Raw genomic sequence first — 22,299 nt, 5'->3', positions numbered from 1 at the left:
ATATTGGGGTGGCTGGAGTCCCCCACAAGGGCCAGAGCCTGCAAACATGAGGCTGTTCCTATCTGTAGAGGGTCTCATCCACTTTGCCTGTCCTCTTTTTAATCCTAACCCATAAACTCTCCATCAGCTCCTCATCCATCCCCAGGCAGAGCCCCATGCACTCCCGCTGCTCTCACATAAAGGGCAACTCCTCCTCCTCATATTCCTATCCTGTCCTTCCTAAAGAGCCTGTATCCTTCCAATGCAACACTCCAGTCATGGGAGTCATCCCACCCCATCTCCATGATCAACAAAATCATAGCCCTGCAACTTCACACAGATCTAGAACTCTTCATGTTTATTCCTCGTACTGTGTGCATTAGTGCAGAGGCACTTTAGAGATGCACCCCAGCACGTTGAGTTCCTGGAGAGGGTTTGGGGCATTTGTCCACAATGATGCCTTGTAGGCACCTCACTGCCTACATGCAAGTGCTAGAGGTGACCCTGTCCAGGCCCCATTGTGATGACTTTGCGAACTCTTCCTGCCACACCGCCCCATGCCCTCTATTCAGCAGTCCTGTCCCTTGCTCCCTCACAGAATTGATGGTCACCGTGTCCCTCCCCAATCATTCCTAGTTTAAAGCCCTCCTTATGAGGTCAGCCAGTTTTGCCTTGCCTAGTGAGGTGGATCCCATCTCTCCAAAGCAGATGCAAACAAGGTCCCATGGTTATAGAACCCAAAACCATATATCACCAACACCAATTCCACAGCCAGTTATTGATTTCTCCTCTTGGTGCCCTCTTCGCAGAACCACAGAATCACTAAGGTTGGAAAAGACATGCAAGATCATCAAGTCCAACCATCCTCCTCTCATCCCTTCCCCTCACCAGCACCCTGTGTGATGAAGCTGCATAGGGATGCTTTTGCCAAGAGCTCCGGTAAGACTGTGTTGAAAAGACTGATTATTCAAAGGTAAACTAGGTCACTAGCTTGTTTTGGCTTCGAGGGCTTGGACTTACTGGTACTGTGCTGTTTAGTTAAATGTTCATATCAAAGAGATGCCATGACTAGAACACAGGCATGGGGCTTATTGCAGAAGACAAAAAATAACAGAGATATGCTGCCCCGAGTCTACATTTCCCCTCATGTATTTCCTCCTCACATGACAGAAATTGCTCTCTACTCTAGGGAGTGTTATGGATGTGTTCATTAAGGAACTGGCCCATATTCTAGCAAAATTAGTTTTGGGGTTTTGTAAGAAGTATGGGTTACTCTGCCTGTGCCAAGCCTAGACCAGACAAACTCTTCCCATTAATTCTCCCCTCTCAGGTGACCCAGAAAGTGGTTTGCTTTACAGCCCTGGGAGCATTTTGCTGTGTGGCGTGTCTCACGTTTCCTGGATGTATTTTCCCTGTATTTTCTAAACAAGCACACACAGAGCTTTCATTTCATGCATGTAAGAGCAATGCATTAAAAAAATAAAGCAAGTGCCAAGAGAACCCTCTCTTATCATCATTGCTTTTGAATTTTCACTGTGGGGGTTTCGAATCCCTTTATCTCCTGATTCATAATCTCACTTACTTCTGTGTAATATGAATGTCAAAAGATAAACAGTGGGACCTTTCAGTGATTGGTTGAGAAGTTACCTTGACTGGCTGCCAGGCTGAAAAGATACTCCTAAAGAAACTATTAAAAATCTGCTGCAGTGAAACAGGAAGAAGAACGAACATGTCAGATATAAAAGCAACAAAAACCTTATGCTGGCTCAAGGACAAAGCATCCTACTTCGTCTAACTGTTTCTCACAGGCAAGTTAATACTGGGGTCACTTCTATGCACAGGCAACATCTTAAAATAATAAATATTGCCTTGAGAAAAGGAGTTACAAGGATCTTGAAGCTAGCTGACATATGTTGTCATGTCCCTCAAGGCATTAACATCTGATGTGCTTTTAGGAGATGAATCAGGCTCCAAAGTTATCCATGTACGAAAATGAGCTTCCAAACAAGCATAAATAAAAAAAATGTTGGGTTTAGATATCATTTTGATTTTTTTCTGCACCTGTGAACCTGACTGGTTTTTCTCAGTGGGATGTGGCTAGCTCGTTTCAGTGTGAAAGGTGGTATCTTATGCTAATGGCAACTTGCAAAGGTATGAGCTTGGCAAAGAAATCCAGAGTGATTAATAAACAGCAGAGAAGAGTTTCTTCTTTTATGATCTACACATGGCTGTCTTAGGACTTGATCCAACTCCCAGGAGCTCTAGTGACAACTCCAGCTGAGCACTGCAGGTTAGAAATATCTCCACAAATCTTGCTTCTCTGGAGTTTAGGTGGCTATAGGATGTGGCTTTAGGATGGTTAGCTCTCAAATTTGGAAGTAGACAGTTGCTTCTGAAGCACTGCACAGTATTATCATACATACACAAAATGAGATACAGGAAAAAAAGTCTGATTGTTCTTAGCTGCATCAGAAGACAGCAGTGATAAAGACAAGGGTCAAAGAAAATTTAAAAGGAGCAGATCTACTGTGTCTTATCCCTCTATTCACAAAAACTGGTGGCTGTCAGTAATGGGCTGCTCTTAAAGATGATACTATGGGTCACTCTTTTCTCCTTTCCCATGTTTTCTCCACCACACTCCTAGCCACTGGGAGTTGGCGAGCAAGAGGAGGTCAACTAATGGGCAGAAGCTTCAGACTATGCATGTGAGCACATCATGATGTTAGGCTACCGTAAATTTAATCAAACACACCCTGCAATGTGGAAAGAAAATTCCATTTAAGACAATCAAGCTGCTTAATTTTCTGCACCACCATCAATAAACATAACAATAATTGCTACGACTCTTGGTTTTTAATTGCAGTTCCACGTAGAAAGGAAGAATTGGATCCCTTTCCAGTTAAGGTCATATACTCTCCAGCTTTATTTTTACAGTCAAAGGGTAATGGATTAATCTCACTGAGAATTTTATGCCAAATATACCAGCTAACTATCCTAAACATAAGAACCCTATTGCACAGGGTAGCTTGTCAGATCAAAACATCACTGGATGTAAAAAATGCCCAAAACACAGGAAAAATAATCACAGCATCAATGAATAGCTGCTCATAGGGGAACACACAACATCATAGTGGAACGGTGCAGGAGTGCAATAAAGCCCATACTTTAACAGTCATACCTACCTATTGTGTCTCCTTGCTCATGCACCATGGAGGCCAAGTCTTTAATGATCTGGTTAACATCCAACATGTCACTCTGAAAAGACAGAAAGTTTAGTGATGAATGGGTAATATCCAAGCATAAAAGGCATGTTCCACGGTTAAGCTTTGCAAAGCGAAAAACAAAACCAGAAAACCTCGTCTGTATAGAATTAAAAGAAAAAGTTACAATGCTCCCATAGTAAATCAAAAATCCCCTTAAACAAAGCCATGGTTTGCTGGATCTAAGTCAGCCAGCGGACTCATGCTTTCTATAAGAAACAAGTAGAATGATCATAATATACAGTTGCTTTTCAGAACTATGGAGGACTAAGAAAAAAAACCAATAAAAACAGCAGCAAACCCTTTTCTTTCTAAAAAAGTTATTGTTGATGCAGGCCATTCATCCCAGAGTGCAGATTCTTACATAGAAAAAGGCCATCTTTCAGCATAGCATGCATCTGATAAAATACTATTCACAAACTGATGGAGATCTGATTAAAAACCACTGAATTTGAAATCTCATTGGTAAGGCAAAAAGGAAAGACCTGTTTGATGAATGGATTAATTTATACATTTTCAAGTGTAAAAAAAAGTAACTAGATTCAGCACTGAAATTTTCTCAGTTAAAACACAGCAAATTGCCAGTGAGTTTGTTTCCCTCATTTCTGAACACTGACCATATACAAGAGGAAATGTGAGCATATGTTGACTTTGTATAACACTGGCTCTTATAAAAATAATTAATCTAGCAATAATAGGCAAAAGAATATAGATACTGCTGAATGCACTACCAGTAAGGCAACATTAGCAGAGCAGGAAAAAAGACACTCAAAGAGGATGCATTTTGTTAAGCTGTACAAATCCCATAATCACAGAAACATTGAGGTTGGCAGGAAGGTCTGGAAATTTTTTCCAGTTTTGAGCCCCTCACTACAAGAAGGACATTGAGGTGCTGGAGTGTGTCCAGAGAAGGGCAACAAAGCTGGTGAGGGGTCTGGAGCACAAGTCTCATGAGGAGCGGCTGAGGGAACTGGGGTTGTTCAGTCTGGGGAGACCTCACCGCTCTCTACAACTACCTGAAAGGGGGTTGCAGAGAGGTGGGTGTTGGTCTCTTCTCCCAAGTGACAAGTGACAGGACAAGAGGAAATGGCCTCAAGTTGTACCAGGGGAGGTTCAGGCTGGATATTAGGAAAAATTTCTTTCCTGAGAGAGTGGTGAAGCATTGGAAGAGGCTGCCCAGGGAGGTGGTGGAGTCACCACCACTGAAGGCATTCAAGGAATGTGTGGACATGGCACTGTGGAACATGGTTTAATGGGCATGGTGGGGTTGGGGTGATGGTTGGACTTGATGATCTTACAGGTCTTTTCCAACCTTAATGATTCTGTGAAATCATTTAGTCCAACACCCCTGCTCAAAGCAGTCAATTAAAGAAGGTTACTCAGGGCTGTGTCCACTTGGTTTTGTATATCTCCACGGACAGAGACTCCACAGACTGTCTGACCAACTGTATTGTCTGTGTATCCTTGTAGTGGGGAACCCTGCACTAGATGCTTTCTGAAGTATTGAGAACATTTCCTAAGAACCTGCTTCTCCTGAGGCTAATTGCACAGTACTTCATTCATCTGCTTGGGTCCTGTTGCAACTCTAGTTCATCATTCCATAATGTCTGATTGCTTCCACCCCATTTTTAAAGACCTCAGCTTCCGTACTAGCAAATTTAGAAAATGGTGCAAAATGAATCCACGCCCTTCTACTGAAGTTTGTAATGAGAATATAAGTGGCATAACATTTTATCATATAATGCATTAGAATCGCATTAATTTGCAATGAAGCCTGGGAGTCCCATTGTGAATTCTAGAATTTACCAAATGGTTGAATAACTGAAGTAGGAGAAACAAAAGGTTTAAAAAGGTGTGAGAAATCATAATAAAACAAACACCAAACCCCCAACCAAAGACTGGGTAATGCATCACAAAATGCACTTCATCGATTCACTTGTCAAGCATAATGAAGCTTTAATTATGTATGGTATTATTCATAACTTGTAAATACTGCAGAATATTTTGTAAAAGCAATGAAGTTTAAGTAACTTGAGATTGCACTTGAGCACTGTGGTAGTAAATCATTGCCAGGAAATGAGGAGAAATTAGTTGTGATTTCTTTGGGTGGGGGAGTTTTTTGTAAAAATCTTTGAAAGGAGCAAGCAAGTTTAGCAAAATGTGAAGAATTGAGAATTAACTTTAATGTGTTGTTCTGCTCTCATTTAACTGCTTAGTAAAAGATGATTAAGGAAAAATTAAACAAGCAAATAATAATACTAAAAAAGCCTAGAATGCTCATTTGTCTCTCTTGGCTAAATTGCCACTGACATCAGTCTTTTGTTTCTGTTACTTGCAACATGAACAAAATTCTTTCTACCCTTCAGTCAGTCTGGTCTGTTCTGCTTCTTTTACAGCCCTTTAAGTGAATGCAGCTTAAAACTCATGAACTTGTTTTGGCATGTATGTTTGGTTAGACAGAGGTTATTGCAATGTATTGAATTATACATGCCCCTTCCAAGTATTTCCATTGGAATAAAGCAAGCGGGCAAATTGGTCTAAGAAAGATCAGACGATATATTGACTCCTCACAGGGTCCTCCTCAGCTAATTTAACTGCAAAGGAGTTGGGCTGTCTGCCTACTGATCCCTGGATATCATGACAAGAAGGGAAGAATGAGAAAAGGAAATTCAATGCTGTATATGAACAGCACTGTTTCAAATTTGCCATTTATATCCAGGTACTTGGGATGAAACAGCCATCTGCTGCTGCAGAATATAGATCCTTTTCATAACATTGTAACAACACTTAAAATTATTGTTTAACAAATATGCATTAGTTAAAGCCAGCCGCTGAGTTCTTAGGAAGGAAAAAAAATGCAACTACTGTATTTAAGGAAAACAAACAGGGGTGAGTTGTAAAGCACAGAGCACAAAGCAATCTGACCTGAAGCAAGGAATCCATTGAATAATTTAACCTGGCAATGTGAAGTTTCAAAGTCCCTGATATATATGTAAGCAAAACAAAAGAAAAAAATAGAAGAAAGAAAAATAGCCAGAAATAAAGACCTTCCATAATAGAACATACCTAGGAGCTATGTTCCTGTTCCTTCTTGCCAGGTACTTCTATCACAAAGTACCTTTGAACTTGCCAGGCATCAGAGTTTGTTAGCAAAATCAGATTGCCTTTGGTTTCTCATGTTTGCACATACTATGCGGAATTCACAGTGACATACAGCTCCTCATAAATCCCTTTGACTCCGCAGAAACAGGGAGTACAACAGCCAGCTATCGTTCCAAAAATGCTGTCTCCCAGCCAGCTAACTAGGCTGTGGTTTCATGGGTTTTAATCAACAGCAGCCTTTCCTGTCTGGCAACAATTCACTCCCTACTTTCAGCAGCAAGAGGGAGACAGATTTAAATTATTGCATCTAAATCTTTTTTTTTTCTTCCCCAAAGGAGAAATCAATCGTACAGATTAGTACACAGGATTTAATGACATCCATGCTGGAACAAAAAGGATTAAGACTAGTAATCAGTAAAATCAGAGATGGCAAAAAGAAATGGCAGTAACTAAAGATGACGAAGAAAGCGGAGAAGTGCCAATAAACAAGTCATGCAGATGAGAAAACAGCAGCAATGAAATAGTTTGGGACCCTAAAGACCTGGATGATTAACGCTCACTAGAAAAAATTAGTTTGGAAACTTCCTAACAGAAAGTACTAAGTTAAAATGGCAGGACTATTTGAGTAATTTAACCTGACTTGATAAGTGAGTAATGTCACTGCAAAGTACTGAGAGTCTGGAAAAAATCTGAAATTCCAATGTTGGCACAGGAACTGTTGGAAATACGATTTTGCAGATAAACTAGAAATCTACATTTTCCATTTTTTACTTTAACAAGACCACAATTTCAACATTTTAAAAATTAATCTGGGAGCAAGTCGTGTTGTAAAACCCAGACATTGTTGCCAAGATGGGAACAACCTAATCATAAATCCCAGCAGCCCACTTCCCCATGGGATGAATATAACTGAGGTATTTGCCAAGACAGCAAATAAGTAAACCTCCTCTCTCTTCCACTCTCATGCTTAGTGGGGTGAAGATTTATCCACACTGAAAACTTCTAAGATAGCCCTGACCTTAATAATATCCTACGGACACTTCTGTATTCCAGCCACGAGAACGGCATTAAATAAACCAGAGAGGGGAAACATGCTCTCCTCAAAAGGACACAGAACAAGCATGTGCTGTCAATAATTTCTCTCTCACATTTAGCCAGATCCCAGCATCCTTTATCAACGTCAGCTCATGTCCTCAAGGGAAGAGTCATGCTTATTTCTAAGAATGTTTGCCTTAGGTTTGTATAAAAAAGGGGATTGGAAATATCAGTGGTCTAGCCTATTTAGCACATGTGCTTTTGTGTGTACTCACAAACCATCCATCCATTTTTTTAAAGGACTACAAATTAGCATCTAAATTAATCGCTGACTCAATGTTCAGGAGATGCTGAATTCTACAAGTGAGGTCTCATTTGGCCCCACCATCCACTGTGCAACAAGCAGCCAGGAGAGCTATAAAATAAACCTGAAGGAGGTTCCAAAAGATGTAACATAACAACCATGTGTGTATTTCTGTGTATGGAAGCACTCCAAAACAAAATAAAGCAAAACAAAACCCTAGTGCTTGTTATATTTGGGAAAAAAACTCATAAAAAAAGAAAAAGGAAAAAACCACCCTTTGTAGTGTCTGGCATGTTTTACCAGAGATGCTGAGATGCTTCTCGTGTATTGTCCCATCTGCAACACCCTTGGGGCATCTCCTACCCTGTGGTCCAGCATGTCAGCACACAGAAAGACTAATCAAAGCACAGTGTTTGTCTATCCCCATTCTCTTCTGTGAGAGAGGGGAAGGAAGGGAAAGGGAAAAAATCATTTACAATGTAAGCAAGCTTCTCTGATGCTAGATGGGCAAAAACTAAATCTTGCTGCAACAGCCTTTCAACAAATATTTTTCTCTTGTCTATGGCTGGGGAGAAAAAAAATGACATTCTATAAATCAAACTGATTCAGCCTAAGCAACAACAGACCAGCAGAAAATTGTTTTGAGGGCAGAAGCTATCCAGAACAGCAATTACAGACTGAGTTAGATCTCCTCTGGGACTGCACAACAGCCAGTGCGGGGAGTTTCTCTCACCCTCTTGCTCATCTGCGCACGCTTCCTCTTTGTTTCGCTGTCTTAGCGGTCAGTGTCATCTCAGGAAGTGTAGCACTGCACCGCGTAATTAAAATAGTTGTGCCGAGCTTCAGCATGTTAATCCAGCACCTACCTGGGGACAGCGGGCTCAAGAAACACAGCATGAACAGTGTTCCTGTCCACCAAAAGCCAAACGGAGAGGCTGTGGAAAGTGAGACGCCTCGAGCTCATCAGGCAGAGGTGAGGCCATTGCAGAGGGCACCTCAACAGGGATGAATAAAGAGAGATCCTGGAACCAGCCAGCTAGTAATATTATTCATTGTGCCCTAAGTGAGCAATAACCCAATGGCATGTTCAACCTACCAGGCCATCTTCAGTGCAAATTTCTGTGAAGAGGGCAAGGCTGGTGGGTGGGAAGACCAAATTGCTCTGCATATTTGAAGAGGCAGAAAAAAACCCTTCTACTGCAGGACTGGCAAAAGTGGAAAAGGTGGCAATGTATTTACTGCAGCTCACTTGCCCTTGTCCACTCTAATGGACATCTCACAGATCAGATACACATGTGGTTACTATTTATTTTAATGTTCTACTTGAATGAATTGGACGTAAGACCTCCAACTCACCTTCTCTACTATCCCCAGTGCGTGTCTTCCCACCCACTAGCCATCAAACTGCATTTGAAAATATGCCTTGACAGCCTATGTTCGTGATAGGCGACATTTCCCCCGATATTATCTAAAATGTGCGAGAGGCATGTGAGGGGGCAACAGCACGCTACTGTGAGACGCGTTAATATCTGTTAGCCACTTTTTGCACTGCACCCTTTCTCTGAAGCTTCACAGCTGTACATCTGGAGCAGATTGCCCGCAAACATGCATTGCTGTCATTATCTCCCATGTACTCTATATCCCTCAGTGTTTGCCTTTATAGAGATCAAAGACTGTTTAAGGAAGATATTTTCTTTGACAGGAACTTTATGAGTTCCGAGTCTGTGTTGTAGGTCAGAAATGGACTGTCTCAGAGAAATATAATAATACAAATAATAAAAAGAGATACTTTGCCCTTTTTAAAACCCTTTAGGTCTGGAAAAAGGAGACATGTTAATGGAGAAGGTCATCAATACTTCTGTTTTTAAGCACCTATCCTCACTTTATATTCAGGAAAATGTGGCGTACAACTACGTATCAAACATCATGTTAAAAGTTCTTGTTACTAACCACTATTTTTAATTTCAAATTAATTTACATCCAAAATGTCATTTAAATTTAGCAGTTTGTAAAGGTACGTGACTTCACATATGCAAATACATGTATTTATACAGGCATATATACACAAGTATTCTTATGTACCACAAACACACCCACCTGTATAAATTGTAACTGTATATATAGATAAACTAATAATTTTAAGATCTGACTTGCCCCCAGCATACACCAGGTGTTAAATGAGCATTTGAGGCTTAGCAGATTGCGAAGATACAAACACAGCCTATTTCTGTCTACGGTAGCACAAAACAGACCTTAAATCTCAGGCATTTTTTTCCTGGCTAAACACTCTGGTGCAAGATAAGCATGAACACTGATATGTTCTGATAACAGGCAAGCAAACAAAAAAAATTGGTTTGCCTTGCTTAGTTTTGATAAAAAAAGCTGCATTGATTCCATTTAGCATTCAAGTTAACGGCGTGATAGTTTGATATCAGGCAGAGCAAAGGCAAGAATAGCTCTCATCAGAAAACTGAGCAGCAACACTTGTATAGGGAACAAAGGAATTACGCAACAAAGTCAAGGTGCAGAGCGAACGGAGAAATGTTTCAGAAATCATCCATGCTGGAGGAGAGAGTGTGCATTTCCATATTCTGCAGTGCACCGCCCTTCCTTCATCCCCACCTCTCTCCTCTTCCCCTAGACACCCACAAAGTCCCTGATAGTGAGTTGCCCACAAAGAGGGAAAGCGGAATGGAGATCCACAAACCAAGTAAATGAAGAAGAAGGAGATTTCACTACTCTCCCAAGTGCGAGGCAGAACATCAGCTCTGCTCTCCAAAAGGGGGCATGCCACAATTTTATTTCCCTTCTCTGGGTGTCCGATGTTACTGCACTTTGTTAACACGGCTGGTGCAGGTCTCTAGGATGTTATAATGCATATTTGGAAGCAATAACACCAAAAATGCATTAGGCAGGTCACACCTAATACTTATTCTTTACACTTTTTAGGTTATGCATTTACTTTGTCAGCGTTACAGAAGGAAGTATCCGAACCCACACTACAAATCCAACATTTTGCTCTCCCACAACCAAGTTTCCAGCTACATACCACTAAAGAAAGATCAATATCCTTGTGTTTCCAACAAACCCATGGGTTGTATATGAAAGAGACTCGCAGGCTAGAAATATTCCTTCTGTTTTCTGCTATGCTAGAATGGTTTTTGTGGGATTTTTGGCCAACTAATCTGTCCCAACTTCCTCGAGTTCAATTCAGGAATCCATTCTGAGGTAAATTCACTTATGTTTATGGGGTAATCAGATGGCACAACAATAAATGCATGAAAGATTCAAAAAGAATAAATACAAATAGAGATGATGAAATACCTGACATTGTGGCCTTCATATTCTAGAAATAAAAACGCTCAGTGAAGAAGAAAGGTTCTCCCAATAGAGAATATCCATTAGAAATTTGGTAGAGGTTGCAGCTTACAGTTTGTGAAATTTGCCGGCCTGACACCCGGAGAGTGAAAATGAAATACAATGCAAAATTTAAAAATAGAAGCCATGCCAACCAGAGAAGAAATGTCCACCCACAGTTATCCATAGCCTTGTCTGAGAAAAGAATTTTATGAGCAAGAGGTCGCTTGGTTCTTTTTGCAAGAGCTGGACAATAAACACAGCGATTAGGTGCAATTGCCATGGACTGGTTCACGATGTAGATACCTGCCCGCCAGGAACTATTAGTCTGTATCTCACAGTTATTTTCTATCAGCTTCCAAACCACTGCAACGAGCCATGGGTCTCTTCAGCAACAAACTGCAAATAGTAAGATATATGAGTTCTTACAGCAACCTATGAAAAACCTTTAATTTTTTTTTTATATATATATATATTATAGGAATGCTTGTTGAGGATACTTAGTCTTTAAAAAAAAAGAAAATAAAATGCATTTAATATTTACAGCTACACTTTTTTATAGCTGTTCAGAAGGTCTCCTGACTACTAAGTCACCAAAGATATGGAAATCCATAAGCAAACTCCAAACTCAGTATCTTACAGGCTGACTTTTCCTTTAGCATCTCCAGCTTTCTGCCCCAGGCTGCAACGTATGAACTAATATGAGTAGCGAGGGAAGTAGCTGCAATCTATCACACTGACTGATACCAGCCCCAGGAAAGGTAGTTTATTGCAGGTGGTATGTTGTCTTCAAAAATAGAAACTGCAAAGATTATGACAAAAACTTCAACACTTTCTACACTTTGTTTGCAGCACTATTAATTCTTCACACCGGATTTATTTCCATGAGGGTCATGTAACCAGAAAAATGCAATGGAGGAATTCATTTTCTTTTTAGGAGTGTTCTGGGAAACCAAGCAATTAGAGCAATCTTAAGCTGTCAGGTGTTATCAATTGCCACTCAATTATTTTACTTAAATAAAATACTGATTGCAGAGTCTGATCTGCAGCTATCAACTCAGTGATTCATTTAGGTGCACTATTAATTCTTGAGAAATTAAAAAGTAATAACTAACTTTAACTGAAAGGGGAAGACAAAGGGACAAGGGAGAGGAGAAAACTGGAAATACGTAGCATCTTTTCACGAATCTCTGCTATGTTGCCAGTTCTCAGTTTAGAAATAGCTGAAACTACTGTAGTCTGTACAGAGTCTGGAGATAAGTCAGTCCTCATTACAAGTGGAGTCCATGGTTTTGGTGAAGAGAGGAAATTGTAATCTCTTAAAGAAGTCAGTGAAGGTCAGAAGCTCTTGTCCTCTGTCTTCAGGAGACTGAAGGGCTACAGCCAAAAGACGGGGTACGGCTGTCCAGGTCTCCAAGGGCTGCAGATAGCACCAGCTCCATGAGTAACTACATATCCTAGATCTACCCAAGGATCACGCGTTCCTCAACGGAACTAACTGGGCAAAGAGAAGATACATGCTCCATACCAGTAAAAAAAAATGGCTCTGCCCCGTATTTCCCTATGCATTTCAAAACCAAATGCTATGTATGTTCTTTGTAGACTATTCCAGATTTTGGCCCTGTGGATTGCAGACTATGCTGTTGACACTTACCTCATATTTTCAGTCAATAATGCAGAGTACGTAAAAGGCACAGATGCTGAGTAAAGGTATCTGAGGGACAATTAATTACAACTACAGCTAAAAGGCTTATAAAAGAAAGGTTTGATGGCTATCATCTCCTGTAAAAGTCAGACTTGCTGGAGCTGACTCTCCATAATAATCCTCATGTGGGTTTAGTCTCCATTCTCTGCACGAGAGAGATTTTTTTTAGAAGTATCCATTATATCCAAAATGAATAAGAAAAAATTGTTGAACAATGAGATTAATGTTTAATTTATACCTATCTGTCCTTAGCTACTTCTTGGTGATTTGTTACTACCTTCAACCTTAATATTTTAAATTATTCTACCCTTTTTTCAATGCTATTACACATCAAGTATTTCTACGTAGTCATCATGGCTCAACTAATCACTGCTGCACTTTTTGAGCCTGCAGTTGGTAAATTCCTGTAATCTTTCTTCATAAATTATACTTAATACTTCTTCCTCATTTCTTTCCTTCTGGATCACCTCCAAATTTCTAATAGAAAAAGCAGGCCAAAAAAGCTCTCATTTCTTACGCACCTTCCTATCAGATAAAAGGTGCCAATGTCAAAGGCAGACACTAAAGACTGTATGACCATTTGCTTTACTTTCCAACTGTCTGTATTTACTTTCCAGTTGAAAATTTCTAATTTCTGTTTAAAACTACAGCATTGTCTCACACTGAGCCTTGGTCTTACTATGTATCAGACACAGCAGCAATTCTTTGGTGGGTGGCACAGTTTGAATGGTCTAGAAAAGTTGTTCTAGGTTGACTTTTGCAATAGGCTTTGAGATTCTCATGGCATGACTTTGGTGTGAGTCTCTATAAGGAGATCAGAAAGGTGCAAACCCCTACATCCCACAGTCTCAGAGTGACCCAGAAGAAAACTTTCTCTAGGCTTTCTCAATAAGCACAAGGGGGAGGCAGGCACCTTCAGAAAGCAGTTGACATCTTTAGTATTTAAACAGAAGTGGGATGAGTCTGAGACATTGTAGGTAGCACTGCAAAAAGAGAAAGAGTCCTCTGAGTTCTTTTTCCAGAGTGAAAAATGTAGCTCAGAAAATGCAGTTTGGTCACCCAACACTACAGACAATATAGCTGTGTTTACAGACATGAGCATAACTGTACTGGGCTGGATATCATGAGCTGGATTATGATCCTGTGCCAATCTAAAATGACATGCAACTGATGCCACAGTTTCTGATTAAGATATGCTTTAGTACTCGTAACGCCCTGCGCTGTCCAATATGTCATTTATTTTCTGTATCTCAACCAGTTCCAGAACATCTTTGTTGATCTTCCTTAAATGATCTTCCCTTTTCAGAGGGACCTGGACAGTCTGGAGAAATGGACAGACAGGAATATCACGAAGTTCAACAAAGGCAAATGGCAAGTCCTGCACAAAGGGAGGAATCACACCATGTGCAGCTTGGGGACTGACCGGCTAGAAAGAAGTTTAGCAGAGAAGAACCTAGGGGTCCTGGTGGCCAACCAGTTGCACATGAGCCAGCAATGTGGCAAAGAAGTCCAACAGCCTCCTGGGATGCATCAGAGTTTAGCCAACAGGCCCAGTGAGGTGATCCCTCCTCTCTATTTGGCATTTGTGAGATCGTAACCGGAGTACTGTTCAGTTTGGGGTTCACCAGCACAAGAAAGACATTTACTGGATTGAGTCAACCAGAGCACCACCATCATATTCAGGGGTCTGGAGCACATGGCATATTTCAAGAGGATAAGAAAAGTTGAGAAAAGCTGGATTTGTTCAGACTGGAGAAGTCTCAGGGGAGACCTTACTGCTGTGTACAACACCTAATGGGAAGGCGTGGATGGAGCCAGACTCCTCTCAGTGGTGTACAGTGGAGGGATAAGCAGCCATGGCACAAGTTGGAACTCAAGAAATTCCAACTAAATATAAGGGAAAAAAGTTCCCTTGAGGGTGTCCAAAAACAGGAATAGGGACCCAATTCATTTCCCCTACAAAATATGTGGAGTTAATATTAAATAATAACTCGGGTCTTTTTTGCTGGAAGGTCTCATGACGCTGACTCCTTCTCAAAGTGAAGAGGAAAATATTCACTCCAATCCCATCATTACCCATCCATATCTTGATCAATTATCTCTTATAACCTAGATGACAACCAAGATCTCAAGAACCTCCTTGTAATAACCTGTCCCATACGCAGGTAAAAGCAAGTGTCTCACCTACAAAGAAACTAAAGCCAAGGAGAGGCATCAAGGGTTAGAGAGCTGCTGCTGGTACATGCAGAGTGGCGCTGCTAGCCTTGGAGAAAGAAAACATTTGATCTCAACTGTGTGCAAAGTCTGCATCACAAGTCTTAAGCTGGGCACAGCTAGGAGCTGCGTAAAGCTCCACAGACCAGACTGTGGACCTTCACAACAGGGCCACTCTCCAGGAAATGAATCATTCCACAACATTCCCAGAAAAAAACCCCAAAATTCTATTTTTTTTCGTTTTAAGCACTAAGATAGCTCCCAAAGACAGCACTAAAAATTTAGGGAAAAAAAAAGTGTTGTATTTTCTAGACAAGCAAAGGGAACAATGTTTACAGACTTCTGAATGATACTTCTCATTTATAATGTACACAGTAAAAGTACCTTTTATATACACATTGCTTTAGACAATAAGAATCCTGATGTCCTGTAGATAAGCTCTTGGGCAATGACAGAGGTAAGTCAAACAATGATAAGTTGCCCACATCATTTCATCTAGAAGTTGCCAGAAGGTAGGAAGGAGGATTGGTCTCTGGTACTGTGAAGTCCCACAGAGACCATTTCCTTTGAGTTATTCATATATACATATGCCTGTATGACAATGTTTGGATCAATGTCTTGAGTATGGGAACTATAAGGACAGTTCACTTTGCATTTTCTAATGCAGGATATCATAGCATTTCAAATACACCAGTGCTGTGACAGAGAGAAGGCATATTTGAAAGCTGGTGGCTTTAGCCCCTTTGAAGCTCTTACAGGGGTAATGCTCATTAGCCTCCTGAAGGTCTGGGGGAAAATACGAGAAATTGTAAGGATATTGGCAATGATGTGGTCATTCGTAATATCAATGTTACAGTCCTGCTAGACAAATCTCCTAGTGCATGATAAAACCTATGGCTGAAGTTCTTCTTTCTATCCTGGGCTGGCCAGGGAAACTGCCTTTAGAGAAACGAGAAGGCACGTAGTGTTTATTATTTATAGTGGGAGGTAGAAAGCCCAAATAGAGCGGCACATATTTTTTTTCTTTATTTTCGCTTTATACTTTACTCTGAAATGCCTGGGATTTCTCAGGTTTTTTTTTTTTTTCATAGAATCAGAGTCATTTAGGTTGGAAAAGACCTTTAAGATCATAAAATCCAACCATAAACATAACACTGCCAAATCCACCACTAAACCATGTCCCTAAGAAACACATCTACACACTTTTTAAAACCTCTAGGGATGGTGACTCCACAACTTCCCTGGGCAGCCTGTTCCAATACCTGATAACCCTTTTGGTGAAGAAATTTTTCCTAATATCCAATCTAAACCTCCCCAGCACAACTTCAGGCCATTTCCTCTCATCCTATCACTTGTTACTTGGGAAAACACACTGACACCCACCTCTCTACAACCCCCTTTCAGGTAATTGTAAAGAGCGATGAGGTCTCCCCTCAGCCTCCTCTTCTCCAGACTGAACAACCCCAGTTCCCTCAGCCACTCCTCATCAGACTTGTGTTCCAGACCCCTCACCAGCTTCGTCACCCTTCTCTGGACACACTCCAACACCTCAAGGTCCTTCTTGTAGTGAGGGGCCCAAAACTGAACACAGCATTCGAGGTGTGGCCTCACCAGTGCCGAGTACAGGGGCACGATCACCTCCCTGCTCCTGCTGGCCACACCATTTCTGATACAGGCCAGGATGCCGTTGGCCTTCTTGGCCACCTGGGCACACTGCTGGCTCATATTCAGCCGGCTGTCGACCAACACCCCCAGGTCCTTTTCTGCGGGGCACCTTTCCAGCCACTAGTCCCCAAGCCTGTAGCGTTGCATGGGGTTGTTGTGACCCAAGGGCAGGACCCGGCACTTGGCCTTGTTGAACCTCATCCAATTGGCCTCGGCCATCAATCCAGCCTGTCCAGATCCCTCTGCAGAGCCTTCCTACCCTGAAGCAGACCGAAACTCCTGCCCAACTTGGTGTTGTCTGCAAACTTACTGAGGGTGCACTCAATCCCCTCATCCAGCCCATTGATAAAAACATTAAACAGAACTTGCCCCAGTACTGAGTCCTGGGGAACACCACTTGTGACCGGCTGCCAACTGGGTTTAACTCCATTCACCACAACCCTTTGGGCCCGGCCATCCAGCCAGTGTTTTACCGAGCGAGGAATGCACCCATCCAAGCTATGAGCAGTTTCTCCAGGTAGTAAATGCATGTATGCAGTATAGATGCATTCCCTCCTCAATTCTACCAGCACATTAATTTTCCCTCTTCCTACAAATCCTCCTTATTTCCAGCCCTGATGCTAATCAAACACAACCAGGACTGAGAAATCCAGCAGCTTGTTAAAGTGAAATGGGATGATTATCTGTTACTCTTCAAGGAGTGTGCAATGGAACAGGAGGTCCATGAAAATGGTCAGAGGGCTGGAACACCTCTCCTATGAAGAAAGGCTGAGACAGTTGGGGTTGTTCAGCTTGGAGAAGAGAAGTCTCCAGGGAAGACCTTATTGTGGCCTTTCAATATATAAAGGGGGCTTCTAGGAAAGACAGAGAGAGACTTCTTACTGAGGCTTGTGGTGATAGGACAAGGGGTAACAGTTTTCAACTAAAAGAGGATAGATTTACATTGGACATAAGGAAGAAATTTTTTGCAATGAGGGTGGTGAGACAGTGGCCCAGGTTGCCCAGAGAGGTGGTAGATGCCTCATCCCTTGAAACATTCAAGGTCAGGTTAGACAGGGCTCTAAGCAACGTATATAGAGAAAGATGTCTCTGCTCATGGAGGGTGGTTTGGACTAAAGGATCTTTGAAGGTCCCTTCCACCCCAAACCATTCTATGATTCCTTGATTTCTTCATGGGTTTCTCCTGGATCCAGGACTAACCACTATTTTTCAGTAGTGGTTTGGGTGATGGAGTAGAAAGGATGGTTACTAAATATGAAGGATGTATTGGGTTTGCGTGGCAAGGTTTTGGTAGCAGGGGGACTACAGGGTCAGGGGTGGCTTCTGGGAGAAGCTCCTAGAAGCTTCCCCTATGTCTGATAGACCCAATGCCAGCCATCTCCAAGATGGACCCACCGCTGGCCAAGGCTGAGCTCATCAGTGATGGTGGTAGCACCTCTGGGATAACAGATTTAACAAGGGGGGAAAAAAACCTGCACAACAGCAGCTGGAGAAGAGAGGAGTGAGACTATGTGAGAGAAACAGCTCTGCAGACCCCAAGGTCAGTGCAGAAGGAGGGGAGGAAGTGCGCCAGGCGCTGGAGCAGGGAATTCCCCTGCAGCCCCTGGTGAAGAAGACCATGGTGAGGCAGGCTGTGCCCTGCAGCCCATGGAGGTCCACGGCGGAGCAGATATCCACCTGCAGTCCATGGAGGACCCCACGCCGGAGCAGGTGGATGCCCAAAGGACCCCGTGGGAAGCCCATGCGGGAGCAAGCTCCTGGCAGGACCTGTGGACCCATGGAGAGAGGAGCCCACGCTGGAGCAGGTTTGCTGGCAGGACTTGTGACCCCGCGGGGGATCCACGCTGGAGCAGTCTGTTCCTGAAGGACTGCACCCCGTGGAAGGGACCCACGCTGGAGCAGTTCGTGAAGAACTGCAGCCTGTGGGAAGGACCCACTTTGGAGAAGTTCGTGGAGAACTGTCTCCTGTGGGAGGGACCCCACGCTGGAGCAGGGGAAAAGGGTGAGGAGTCCTCCTCCTAAGGAGGAAGGAGCGGCAGAGACAACATCTTATGAACTGACCACAACCCCCATTGCCCACCCCTTTGTGCCGCATAGGGGAAGGAGGTAGAGAATTTGGGAATAAAGTTAAAACCGGGGAGTAGGGAGGGGTGGGGAGAAGGTGTTTTTAAGATTTGCTTTTATTTCTCATTACTCTGATTTGATTGGTAATGCATTAAACTATTTTTCCCAAGTTTAGTCTGTTTTGCCCGTGATGGTAATTCCTGAGCGATCTCCCTGTCATTGACTTGACCCACAAGCCTTTCATTATATTTTTCTCTCCCCTGTTCAGCTGAGGAGGGCAAATGATAAAGCGGCTTTGGTGGGCACCTGGCATCCAACCAGGGCCAACCCACCACAAAAGTGCAGTGAAGCTCAAAAATATTTTGAGCCTGTCAGATGATACAATTATGTTTCAAAGTGATCTTGTTAAATTGGGGAAACACTATAAGAAAAAAGTGTGTAGACAAATAATGAAAATACAAAGTTCTACAGTTAGACATAAAGAATAGGAAACATCTTTCCAGGCAGAAATCCTCACATAAAACCCAAAACTGGACTGTGAGGGCTTCTGGGGGAAAAGGTGGCACTTGTGACATGAAATATTATGTCCAATTTTGAGCAATAAATCTCAGGTGGACCACGTGGTGAAAGTTCATAGAAAAGCCATGAGAATGATCAAAGGTGTCAGAAACACACCATGAAACACAGTAGTGTGTTTTCCAACATAGAAAAGCGTGGGACACACACACAATGATGCTTTTTAAATAAGTGAAACTGTTGCAAATAGGAAGGAAATAAGCTGTTCTCCATATCCATAGGACAGAAATTCATGGCTTAAACTGCGACAGAAGACATTCATACAAGTAGTTAATGATTTGGGTAGTTGATCCTGTCTTAGAGTTAAGAAATGGATTTGATGATGTTTAAGGATTGCTCTTAACTCCTCTTGTCTAATATTCAATGCAATCAATACAAACCCTCAAAATCAGAGGGAGACAGACTATTTCAGACAGCAGCCACAAACTTCCTATCAAGTCGAGTCACTAAACTGATGCACCTCTCCCTCAGCTCTTAGGCGTTAAGACAAATTCAGCAACTCCCAGCTCTGATAAACATCCCTGTCCACAAAAATAAAAGGCAAAACTCAATAAACTTTAACCAACTTATCAATAGCAATGAAGACATTTTCTGTCATTAAATAGCAACAGATAACAATCAGGCAGCAGCATCTCACCTCTTTAGCGTGGAACAATAGCATCTGCAGGCAGAGAATCCTTACAACAGTATGCCATCTATCAGCTAGCTGTGTGTAAAAACAAACCACAAGCAACCCCTGTCCCAAAGGCTGCATTTAGAAACCATCAAGCATGTCTGCAGTGACAGAGCAGATACTCCTGTGCTTATAAAACCACTAGTCACTCAGCAGAGAAGTTATCCCGCCTTCGTTCCCACCTGTGCTGGCCCCCCAAGGAAATGCTAATTTAGAAGAATTTGGATTAATCTCTCCAGTTTATTAGAAAGTTTTAAGCATTTATATTCAATCATGCTCACCTTGTGCTCCCTGAATTCAGATCAGCTTTCAATGGACTGTTTTAAATTTATTTTCATTTGCAAACGAGGCAGGTGAGGGTCTAGAGTTGAATGGGGGATGGCTCAGCTTGTTGCCAGCAGCACACAGGTGCCTCTGGCTCAGAGTGAAGCACTGGGAAAGCTGGATGGATCTAGGGGTGTTGGATGAGAAGTGGAGGGGCTGGGGGGTTGCTTTCAGACTGAATGTACCTTGAAAAGGCTATTGTTAAGATTGCACCTAATTATTTTTTTTCCATTCAAGGCAGATTGGCAAAATAAATGATTTTCCAGCACAGAGGACTTTAAGCACTATACCTATCATACCCCATATTATGATACGTCATAAAGTATGATATATATATATATTTGTCATTTTATTAATACTAAGTAATATCAACATACTTATATCAGGCCTTGGTGAATAACATTGAAAAGCCACTGAAGTAGTTCAAACACTTCTGAAGGAGAGAGGAAACAGAGTCATTGGATTGTTTTTTAGCCAGAGACAGCCAGTAAGTTCTCACTGTTTGATGGCTATTTGGCATAAACTGATGGATTGAGCTTTCTGTCCAGTCCTTACCAACCACTGCTCACCTCCTGCCAGCAGGACTGGTGGGGTACACTAACAGTCAAACACAACTGCAGCATTTCCTTAGTTGCTGACAGAAGGAGGCAATTTAGAACAAAAACAGCACGAAGCTTTAGTTCCCTTAAGCAAAACTGAAAAACATAAATTGCATTTGTTTGTTGTTGCCTGGACAGTTACAGATACTGACAACAGACTCATTTATCTGATGAAATCTCTTACAGAGACCCTTGTCCTGCAAGACCCAACCCATGCCTTCCCCAAGGCATACTGGCTCATTATTGCTTTCCACCAGGAGGCTGGATAAGTCCTTGGCGCTCACTGAATCAATGAACAAATCCTGTTTGCTGTCCCACACACTAGAGATGTGCTTCTCTACCTTTCTGCACCTGAGCTGACCTCTGAAAACATCAGCGATGTGCTCTGCTTCACTGCGTTTGTCCTTCAGTCCTGAAAGCGTTCTCCACCTGAACCTGACTGAGCTTTGCTCACTTGCACCCATACCAGGTCTCCCCTGTGACATGACGATGAGAAGGTGGTAGAGACACCTTGCCCATTGCAGCTCATCCTCCCCAAGTGCCAGAGGCCATGAAAGTACTCAAAAACCTTTTATTAGTGGGTGAACATCCCTGATGGCACATACAGTCCTTCAGATCCTCACCAGAGCCTAAAGGATCCTTTACATTTGGGCTGCCTCCGTGAGCAGCTACTGTCCAGCCAGCCTCAGCTCAGCAAAAAAGCAAACTAATATCCCTTTGCGTATTTTGCCTCTGAAAGACCCAAGTCATGCCTGTAGAGTTGTCCCTGCCTTTGCAAAGCGTACACCAACAGGAACCAGCTCCCCTTTCTTAGCATCATTAAGCACTGCCACATTTCGATTTATTGGACTCTCAAAATGGTTTATTACAAGAGAGTGTTTCTGCCTTGATTCCCGCCCTTACATGTGCACTGAACCCTCACCTCTGTCTGAAGCCTCTTTGGGTTTAGTTTTGTATCTTTTCATTGTATTTTTATTTTTTTAACTGAAAATAGATTGCCATAAATTTTGCCCTTTCAAGTGTTTAGTGACAGAATAGAGTTGCCCTCAGTCACATCTGTTTAACCTGGTAAGCATATTTATAAAGTGATTTCCCATCCTCGTTATTCTGTCAATGGTATTTCACACTGTAGCTACTTTAATGTAGCATTTTATCACTTGTCCTGAGGGCTGCTGACAGCTGCCAATTCCAAGGCTTCATTCCAATCTTCTTCTTTTCCTTTTATTTTTTTGCCCCCTCCATCTTTCTCTTTATTTCCAAGGTCTGTGGGGTTGTGGGCAGAAGGGGGAGTTGATGAGTGCAACGAATGATGACGATTTCCTCTCCCCTTTAACAAAGAGACATTATAATCCCATAATCTGAATTTGTGTTACTGAGGAAAAGTTAAACTTCAGGAAAATGCAGCTGCATTTCAGTTGGCTATTAGACTTTTCACTGTCTCC

The 22,299-nt window shown here is 42.2% G+C and overlaps 1 protein-coding gene across 1 annotated transcript in view; it reads right to left on the bottom strand.

Annotated features, from left to right (window-relative positions):
• Positions 1-22,299, bottom strand: part of TSNARE1 (t-SNARE domain containing 1) — a 484,504-nt gene that overhangs the window by 195,274 nt on the left and 266,931 nt on the right. The window contains exon 9 of the mRNA XM_059815553.1: positions 3,162-3,234. Within this exon, the coding sequence (XP_059671536.1) occupies positions 3,162-3,234 (73 nt within the window). The remainder of the gene's footprint in view (positions 1-3,161; positions 3,235-22,299) is intronic.

Source organism: Gavia stellata, chromosome 3 (assembly GCF_030936135.1).
Source record: "Gavia stellata isolate bGavSte3 chromosome 3, bGavSte3.hap2, whole genome shotgun sequence".
Taxonomy (NCBI): Eukaryota; Metazoa; Chordata; class Aves; order Gaviiformes; family Gaviidae; genus Gavia; species Gavia stellata.
Note: the sequence above shows the minus strand (reverse complement) of the source record. Positions and strands in the feature narration are given on the sequence as shown.